Below are 9,753 nucleotides of genomic sequence, written 5' to 3'. Positions count from 1 at the left end.
CCATAGGGGTGGGAGGAAGGGATGTGTGGGGGGTGAGGGGACTGGCAGGACGAGGAAGGGGTAGTGACATGTTCAGTGTTGATGACATTTCCACTATGGTTCTCGACAGTGGCATGAGGCCTCAGAGACAAGATAAACCAAGAAGGAAGGAAGCCACCGCAGTATTATGTCTGAGCCAGGCAGGGTGGGGTCACGGGGGCCTTGCCTGTGGCCAGATCACACCGTCCTTTGCCCACCCTCTGCCAAGGGAGAGGGGTAGCTCCCAGCAGGACTGACCACGGACACTGCAGCTCTTCCTCCCTCCCCCACATCGGACCTGCATCCACAATACAGGGTCCCTGCACATCCAATATGCATAAATCAGATGGGGAAACATGAACAGAAGTTTTTAACAGCTCACGCACATTTTTTTTTTTTTTTTAAAAACTCCCTTGCGAGGTATACTGGTAGTTAAATGAACAAAAGAGCATTGATCAGACTCCTCTAGCTTAAACCACTATTTGCCCCAGGGAGTAGGCGAGTGGCTATTTCTAAAGCTTATATCGTGGTTGTGTGTGTGGGTAGGTGTGTGTGCGTGTAGGCAGATGCCTTGAGAGTCCTGTCTGGCCTCTTTTTTATTCCTTTTTCTTTAGGACATCTCTACCCTGTTCAAAGAAAAGGAAGCATTCACCAGCACAGATGCAACGCCTGGTTGCCCACTGCCTCCTGCCAGGCTGAAGCGTTTGGTACCAGCCTTGTCGCAAAAGAAGGCCTCAAGCTCTAGAGACCCTCCTTCGAGTCACGCATAACCCAGGGCACAATTTGCATTGACATCTCCTGCCACTGAACTAGAGCAGGCATTTGATTATTAAAGGAACAACAACACATTATGTGATTATAAAGACAGAGCATAAATAATTCATGTAAATGGAATACATACCTTTCATTTTACTTGTTTTTAGCCAAAAATCGCTGCCCTGTTAGGGTCTGGATTTCTTGGCTCTTCATTCCCCACCCCCCCTCCCCCCAGTCCTGCATCTGACTGGAATTATATTATTTTACCTCACACTATGTAAGAACAGGAATGCAAAAAATCCCCCCCCCACCCCCTTTACACACACACCTTGTCCCTTCCCCAGGATTTCAAGCTCGGTGGTAAGGCAATTTTGCCTTCAGTATAACAGGTAAGATCTTTAGGATCCAGGGGACCGGAAGGAAGGAATCCATAACCCAGGGACGGGAGAGGCGACAGAGGTGGGGAAGTGGTGGGTGTCACAGTTTGACCGACACGTTAGTTTCTAAGACAGTGAAGGAACGCTCATCAGGAAATGCATACAAACCTCTCAAGCTGAAATCAGGTGGGAGAGGGAAAGAGTCACACACGCCAATCCAGATACACCACCCACCCCATCCCAGATCGGAGATGGGGTTCAGCTCCACCAGCGTGTCCACGAAGGGGCTGAGAACCCCATCGCAGACCACACGAGAAAAGGAAAGGCAAGAACGTAAACCCAAACCCAAACCCCTCAACCCCCGAGCAAAAACATACAACAAACCACCTAGAGGTGATGACAAAGACCCGTCATTTTAGCTTAGGCTGTTGGTTGACTGTTAGGTGGGAACGCATGTGGCCCCAGCACGTGCTTCCGTGAGGGAAAAGGATGGCCACGGAGGTTGCAGCTGCCAGATCTTGTAGACAAGAGTCCGTTTCCAACATCATTCCTTTGTGAAAGCTCCCAGTGGCTTCTGGTGGACACGTCACCTTGGTTTTTAAAAATTTTCAGTGTGGGCTTATATATATATATATATATATATAATATAATATATATTTATATAATATATCAAAGCTTATGAGTATAGATTAAAAAAATATTCAACAGCTTAGTGAACTCTGGGACGCCGGCCCCCTAGATGTCCGGGTAAAACTCAGACCCGGGGTCCACGGTCTGCAACACGGGTTTCTGTTCCAGCGCCGACATCCTGCTGAGGACCTCGGCGGAGAGCGCGTAACTGTTGCCCGACTTCTCCTCAAACCAGCTGTCCAGGGCTCGCTTGGCATCGAAGTTGGTGATCGGCGGGCCGTTCACAGCGATGGTCAACAGGTCGCTGAGCTGCTCCAGGGTCAGGCGGGAGCGGTGGTTTTTGCGAACTCGCTGCAGGGCATTGCGGCCTTTCTCGCAGCACGCGGTGGACGTGGGGAGGACTTTGAGGACCTGGATGATCTTGTTCAAGAGCGGGAAGCGCTGTTTGTACTTGCAGATGTGGCCGATCAGGTCTTTGAAGCCATTTTTGGTGTAGTAATCCGCCTTGAGTTCCCGCCACTCCATCAACAGGCTGCCCCGGGGGTCCAGCCCCTCCCGGCAGACATCCCGGGAGAAGGTCGGGATGGCCTCCAGGTGATCAAATATCTGCACCATGTCCTCCTTGCCGTAGCTCAGGAGCTCCTCGCTGTTCCTGGGCCAGGCGGCCAGGTCGAACACCTGGCAGGCCTTCACGAAGATCCGGCTTCGGGAATCGAACCTCTGAGCCAGGATCACCTGGGTCTTCTGGCAGATCTTCTCCCTGACGGACTGGAACTTGGCCTCGGCCACCCTGAGGTTCTTCACTGCAATCCCGTTGAAGCTCTCTCGAAAGTTCTCCTCGAACTCCTGCAGGTACTCCCCTGGGGAGTCGGCCAGCCGGCTGATCTCCTGGATGGCCTCCTCGATCTTGTCGTCCACCTGGGACACCAGGAGGTACTCGCCCTGGAAGACGTAGGCCAGGCGCGAGAGCACGGCGATCACGTCCAGGAGGAAGTAGATGAGCTTGACGGACTGGTAGTCCATGAGGAACTGCAGCAGGGCCAGCGCAATGGCGGACGCGTCGGCCCGCTGGGTCTGGCTGCTGACGTCCTTGAGGTGGGCCACCACCTCCAGGTAGTCTTTAATGAGGGCGTTGAGGACGTTCTGCTCCCCGATGATCCACCTCACGGCGCGGATGTCCCCCAAGAACTCCGTCTCCTCGCACAGGGTCGACGCCGTGGACCGGAGCTCGCACATGAGGCGCGGCGAGTACCGGTAGAAGCTCAGCAGCTGCTTCAGATTGTTCTCTAGCTCCTCCAGGCACGGGAGCTCCTTCCCGCTGATGGCGTCCAGGACCTCCAGGTGGGGCCGGTGCACCATGAAGGGCAGGCACAGCAACCAGGGCAGTGTCTTGCGGATCGTCATGAACATGCTGGCGCGCAGGCTGGCCGTGACGTTGGCCCCGTCGATGCCCAGGCCGACAGTGGGCTTCTCGTCCTGCAGCCGGATGCCCAAGGCCGAAAAGGCCCGGTCGAGCGCCTGCAGGTAGCTCTCCGTGCTGGAGAAGCCCAGTTCCTGCAGGGACAGGAACTCGGTGGCCGGGGGCCCGTCGCTGCTGGTGTACTGGACGTAGACGGCCACCGTGTCGGCCAGCAGGTCGTCGCTCTGCCCATCCAGGATGATGCTGAGGCAGGGCGACTGGCGGATGCGCTCCACCAGGTCCTCCCGCAGCGCGCGGGCGATGTGGTGAATGAGGATCTGGCAGTCGCCCTCGTTCATGTACTGGTCCACCACCTTGAGCTCGCACTTGCGCAGGAGCTCGGCCAGGGGCCGGAAGTCCAGGTAGGGCCGGCCCTCGAGGGCCAGGTGGTAGGCGGTGTTGAAGAGCAGGGTCATGTTGCGGCACATCTCCTCCGTCTTCTCGGGGTGCATGCGGAGCTTGTACAGCTGCAAGCACTTCTTGTGCAGGTTGCTCTGGCTGTGCAGTTTGATGGTGTGGATCTTGAACTGCTTGGAGCCGATGATGAAGGCCGATGTGCGGGAGGACTGCACGGTGTACTGTCGGCACACGTGACACCACATCTCGTTGAGCGTCGGGGAGTACCGCAGGAACCAGAACTTCTTCAACCATTCCTGCTTGAAGCGCCGGATGCGGCGCCCGGTGGCGGAGGACATCTTGGAGGGCTCGTCGGTGGCGGTCGTCATGTCATTGGACACGGACTCGTCGGCAGAGTCGACCTCCTGGTCGTCGTCCTCCATGATGGCGGGGCCGGAGACCATGCTCTCGGAGGCTGGAAGACAAATGGGAAGGAAACATTTAAACCCCGGCGGCAAAAAAACGCAGGCTCTTCCAGAATGAACGGGAACACGGCCCGAGAGGTCGGTGCCACACCGTGTGCAACAGGCCAGTTCCGAGGACGGACTGAATCCCAGCCTAGAATTCTTTTTTTTTTTTTTTCTTTAATATATCTATGAGCACTCTGGTTATCCACGGGTGACGGTTCCTCTCCGGGGATTACGCCTGGTGGCCGCCCTGCTCCAGGCTGCCTGCCTTCACCCTCCGCTAGTGGGCGCTCAAGGAACCCAACCTTCCCTACCAACGGAGCAGCAGGGCCGGGGCCGCAGGAACGGGTCTGCGGGAGAGAACACAGCTCGCCCAGCCTGCCCAAGTCACACAGCCAGGGCGCGGGGCTCGGTTCTCTCGGCGCTAACGTGCTCAGGGCAGGCGTGCAGGCAGCTTGCCATGGCCCCAGCTTATTTCAGGATCAGAATGCAGTTGAGTTAGGACGCATGCTTTGAATATCTGAAACACCTCATTCTGAGCTAAGGGATGTGGTTAAAATAGGAAATGCTATGTAAATACTCGGACTCAGCTGCAGCTGTGTACTGAAAAAAACCTTCCTGGTTGTCGATCGGTTCTAAAAGATCCAGGCAGCCAACAGAAAAGGGCCAAGGCGTGCAGCCACATGTCCCGTATCCCAGGCCTTCTACAATTCCAGGCAGGGGGGACAGGACCGTGTGTGGCAGAACAGCAGCTCGGGAGGAGACGAACGAGGCCGTGTCCCGGGACTGAGTTCGAGAAGGCCGGGAGCTCTCCCCGACGAGCTGCCCTGCTTGGGACTGGGGAAGAGACAGAGACTGGGTTTAGAAGTTGAGCGTGGGGCTGAGACACCACCAGGACCGCCAGAGAAAGGCAACGGGTCAAGAACACAGCACACACCCCTCCGGCAGTGGAACTTCCTTTATTGACGAGGAGGATACAAGGGCGAGACATGAAGCATCCCACTGGCGCCGCGGAGCAGCCTGTCCGAGGCAGGCACCTGCGGGCGTGGGTCTCCCCGAAGGTGGCTCCCGCAGAGAGCGCCAGGCCACCCTCACACTGCCCACGGGGTGCTCTTCCCTCCGACCACCATCTCATCCACACCGACTTACCTGCGGGGTCCGAGAACTCTGGGAGCTCCAGTACCTGAGCTGGCAATACGGGAGGTTCGGGAAGCTTCCCAGACTTAAGCATGTCTAGTTCGGCCTGGAGTTCCCGGACCTTCTTCTTTAGGCGAATACAATTAGGGCAAAAGGAGGTGGTGGGAAGCTCGTGAGGGTCGGACGCAAGGGAGGCCTCGGCGGGACTGTCGGCCTTGAAGGACGAAGGCTCTTCTTCTTCATCCTCCAACGGAAGCCCCCTGGGCTCCTTGGAAGCCCCCTGGGGGATCTTCCAGTCCCCTTCCCCCTGGGTCCGGCTGACATTCTGCACGCCATGCGACATGCTCATTGCACACCGACTGTAGGCATCATCCTGGTACTTGGGGACCTTCCTGATGACCAGCGAGGTGCTCAAGGCCAGCTGATGCGCTTCCACCTTCGCGGATTCCAGTGAAGCCTCCAACACATCCTTGAAAATGAGGTCAATCTTCTTCTTCTTGGCCTGGGGGTGCGCGTCCCCCTCGTCAAAGCCACGCTTGTACGGACTTTTGCCCTGTCTCAACACGGGGAGCTGAAGGGGACCCCTCAGGTCTTCTGGGTTATCCAGAGCCTGCTCAGACTTCTCCCTCTGCAACCTCTTCTCTCCTAGGAAGGAAAACCAGGGTGTGAGGACGTGGGGAAAAGCCCCGACGTGGGAGAAACCGACAGAAAACAAAGCAGGCCTCCTGCTAGGAAGTCACTGGACACATCCCTCTGGGGCTGGCCCTGCGGGGGCAGGTGTGACAGAAAGGGAGAGGCGGGTCACTCCGTGGATCGCGGGGTCTACAGTGGGACCCAAAAAAGTGGGAAGAATTCTTGAAAAAGACCGTTTCAAGGGAGCCTTATGTCTATAAGCTGCACATTTATAGGCTGAGGGAATGCTGGAGGGGAGGGCAGTTGGAAGTGCGGTCACCCTAGAAGCTGACACCCCACCAATCAGACTGGGCAGGTGGGAGCGTGCCTCACAACTCAGCGCGTGGGGGACCCCCGCCCTCCAGGCTTCTTGTCCGGTCCTGGCAATTGAGAGATGGCTGCTTCGACTTGGTAAAAGGTACACAGGAAACACCGCGTCCGCTCCTTCCTGCTCCCTGACTGCCTCCAGACGGCCCCGTGGGGCCAAGTCTGACCCGCAGCAACCATCCTTTCTAACTCTCCCAGGATTTCGGAGGACGAGGTGCACGGGAAAGGAAGTGACTTGAATGTCTGTGGTTCTCCCTGACAACCGAGGCAGGAAGGAAAGGGAAGACGGGGCCCCTCCGGTGGCTGAGGGCTCCCGGGGAGCAGCCTCCAACAAGATCAAGAGCGGCGTGACCACACTGACCCAAAGCATTCTTGAAAGACAGCCGTGTCTCCTTACCTGATCCTTCAAAGGATGTTCCCTTTTCTATCTCTTTCCATCACGTGACTGACTTCAAAGACGTTGGTGAGCTCCCAACAGTAATTTTAGCCTGATTCTTTAAAACAGCCGACACAGTTTCATAAATGGCTATAGAAGTGTGCTCCCTGGGGGTGCAGATGCTAAAGGGGGACCCTCAGAAGGTCCTGACGGCAGCCCGTGGGGCTGGGAAATCTCAAAGGCTTCCTAGATCAGGGCAGGGCCCTGGGAAATGACTCTGGGCAATGACTCGGCCCAATTAAACATTGCAGTTAAGCTTCCAAAAGCTGGGTTTGCTGAAAAACCACTGAGTGAAGGCCAAGGGATCTCTGTGAGCGATCCAGATGTTCCAGGCTGTGACAGAGCCCTGGCTTCCCACAGCTGGCGAGGGGTACTGTGCCCTGGGCCACGTAGGAATCCGGGTTTCCTACAGGTAACAGCACAAATGGGGGTAACCTATTCAGGACGCCCCTCTTCTGTCCTCACATGAATGCCTGAGGAGCAACCTCATGTTCACGGCCCCTGAAAGTCAGGTGGCTCTCACAGCCTACAGTTCTATAACACCTGAGGGGCAGAAAGGGTGGAGATGAACGCTTGTAAAAAATGCAACATATTTGTATTACGGAGCAGCTGTGACACTTGCCCATTTAGAATCTCCAAACATCAAGGGCCACCCTTTCACGTCTCATGGACCAATCAGGCAGCAAAGAGCTGAGGATGTTGAGAGGTCAGGGCTACACATCACCAGGGAGTCCTCATGCCTCTCTGCTCAAAGACAAGGTCATTCAGATTTCCTAGGATGTGTAGGACACTTCTTGGGACTCAAGGCTTCCTAAGGGCCGAAAAAGACCTTTAAGCACCATGAAACTGACCTCAAAGCCTCCATAAAATATGGAGAAAACACCATAAAGTGAATCAGTGACTCAAAGTAGATCAACTAACATAAATTTTTTGAATACACTGTATTAGATGCATCCTGTTCTTACAAGATAACCACAAAGGCATAATTTACACTGTCTTCAGGAAGCAGTTCTGGGCTCCGAGTAATGTCCCTACTTAAGAAGAACTAATAATTCATGCTCTGGCCTTTCTCAGGGCTCCAGCCTCCAATTAGAAGAAACCACCTTCCACACAAGACCTTCAGTGACTGAGGGTAGGGATCCCCTTTCCAGAGCGGGGCTGGCACACCAATCTAAGCCTCTACCAACTATGCAGAGTCTGCCAAAGCTACAGGCTACAGAGACATCTCCACACTCAAAGGCCACTGAGCTCACCACTGCTCCCAAGGGCTTTAGGACCAACACCCCCCCCCCCCCCCCCCCCCCCACTGCTCTGGCCCTGCCCCACACGGTGCCTTTTGGTCTCCTTCCTGTTTCCTACTGCTCAGCCTGGCCAGGAACAGACCCTCCTTCCTCCTGTATCTTCACAAGTCTTCGTGGATCTCATTTCAAATCTCTCTGCCATGCCTCCTTTGAACCACTCCTGAAAGCTCACTCCCTTCTCTGAGCATTCCCCTTGGGTCTCAGGGCTCTCTCAGGATGATTGCAGCTTGAGGTGCTTTGGAGAAGACACCTGGGGGGGAAAGGACATTACAAATCCAAAATTCAAGACGATTATGGCCAAGGGACGGAACCTGTGTCCTCAGATATGACTTTGCTTGGTTTTCTTTTCTTCTGGTGATATGGTTCTTGTGGAGACTTTTTGGTTGTCTTCATTCATTTCTTCTTTTATCCATTTGACAAAGATTTATTGAGCTCCTACTAGGTACCAGACATGCTTACATAAGGCATCTTCGGAGGTCAAATGGAAACCGTGGCAATCTCATCATAGAAACATGCCTTCCCGAGAGAAATCGGCCTGTACCCAACCCCCACATCAGAAGGAGACAAGAGATGAGTACGTCTACTGGGCCTCCTCATTGCCCATCCAATCACAGATACCTTTTACCAAGTCAGGCAGCAGCCGTGCATTCATGTCCACAATCTGCTTTATTCTGTTTTGTTTTTAAAAATAGCTTAATTGCAATGGGCCACCCCGCCCCCTCTTCATCATCTCCGCTCATACTCCACGTGAAGATTTATTTCCAAGAAGTAGTTTGGTCAGGAATGTGATATGGTGGGGCTTGGGTATAGCCCTGGTTCTTGGAACCACGTGGACTCTGGGTATTTGAATGTGCATTTTTAGTGCAAGGGAGGTCCTCTGGAAAGAAGGAGCCGGACTCGCCAGTTTGCCTCGGCCAGACTGAGGATGGGGTTGAGGCAAAGGGCTAGGGGCTGGGGAGTATTTTAAGCCACTTTCCAAGGACTCACTTAAATGGAGCCTGGATGGACATCTCACCCACCAGGCCATCACCCACACCTAAGGTCCCCTTCCCACCTCCCTCCAACCTTCTTCTTTTAATAGAGACTATTCGTGCAGAGCCTGGGATTGGGACTTCCAAGGAGGAGACCAGGAGGAAGCAGGGAAGAAACTAGTTTTGTCAGGGAGGGCGTATAACACTTTCAGTTAGAGGCTAGACCCTGCACTGAGACCGATGTGTATGAGAAACCCAGCGCTGCCCTTCCTAGCCACGTGACCCTGGGGGAGTCACTGTATCTATCTGATGCTCAGTTTCTACAGTTGTGAGATGGGGATCACAGCTCATACGGGATCGTTAGAATTAGGAGCTTACAGTTGAGGGCTCACAGCGGTCAAGGTGGGCATTGTTCTCGGTGTGTTCTGGGTAGTACCCACCTAACTCTCCCAGCTCGCTCACCAGGCAGGCGCTCCTGTCGTGATAGGCACGTGAATGCTATAGAATGGCTGCTTTGCGCATGTGACTTACTTAGTCAGCATTAGCTACTACTGAGCCAATGGCACCTTCTAGCATCTTTTCCATCAGTTGGACTTGGGGAAAGAGGACCCATTTTGATGCAACGCATGTGCTTGGCTCTGGGGCCTTGTGTCTCTCGACACTCTCAAATGTCTGTAACAGGGTTTCTGGGGGAGGAGAACACGCGGGAGTTCCTGCCGCCCTGCCCCGAGCTGCCGCTCACACCCAGACCGGCTGCCCATCCCCCTTCCTCCGCCCCCCCCCCCCGAGTCCCTCTGGGTCTCCCCTTTGCTGGTAGACTGCATTTCCCATCGGATTTCTTAGGAAGCTCCTAGAGAAGCAGCTCT

At 54.8% G+C, this 9,753-nt stretch overlaps 1 protein-coding gene across 1 annotated transcript in view; it reads right to left on the bottom strand.

Annotated features, from left to right (window-relative positions):
• Positions 1-1,815: 1,815 nt before the first annotated feature.
• PRDM11 (PR/SET domain 11) overlaps positions 1,816-9,753 on the bottom strand; it is a 58,595-nt gene continuing 50,657 nt past the window's right edge. The window contains exons 8-9 of the mRNA XM_035012623.1: positions 5,193-5,825; positions 1,816-4,051 (exon numbers count right to left, since the gene is read on the bottom strand). Coding sequence (XP_034868514.1) covers positions 1,887-4,051; positions 5,193-5,825 — 2,798 coding nt within the window. The 3' untranslated portion in view covers positions 1,816-1,886. The remainder of the gene's footprint in view (positions 4,052-5,192; positions 5,826-9,753) is intronic.

This window comes from Mirounga leonina, unplaced genomic scaffold (assembly GCF_011800145.1).
Source record: "Mirounga leonina isolate KUSES-001 unplaced genomic scaffold, KU_Mleo_1.0 Mir_166, whole genome shotgun sequence".
Taxonomy (NCBI): domain Eukaryota; kingdom Metazoa; phylum Chordata; class Mammalia; order Carnivora; family Phocidae; genus Mirounga; species Mirounga leonina.
The sequence above is the reverse complement of the archived record's forward strand: the minus strand, read 5'-3'. Positions and strand labels throughout refer to the sequence as shown.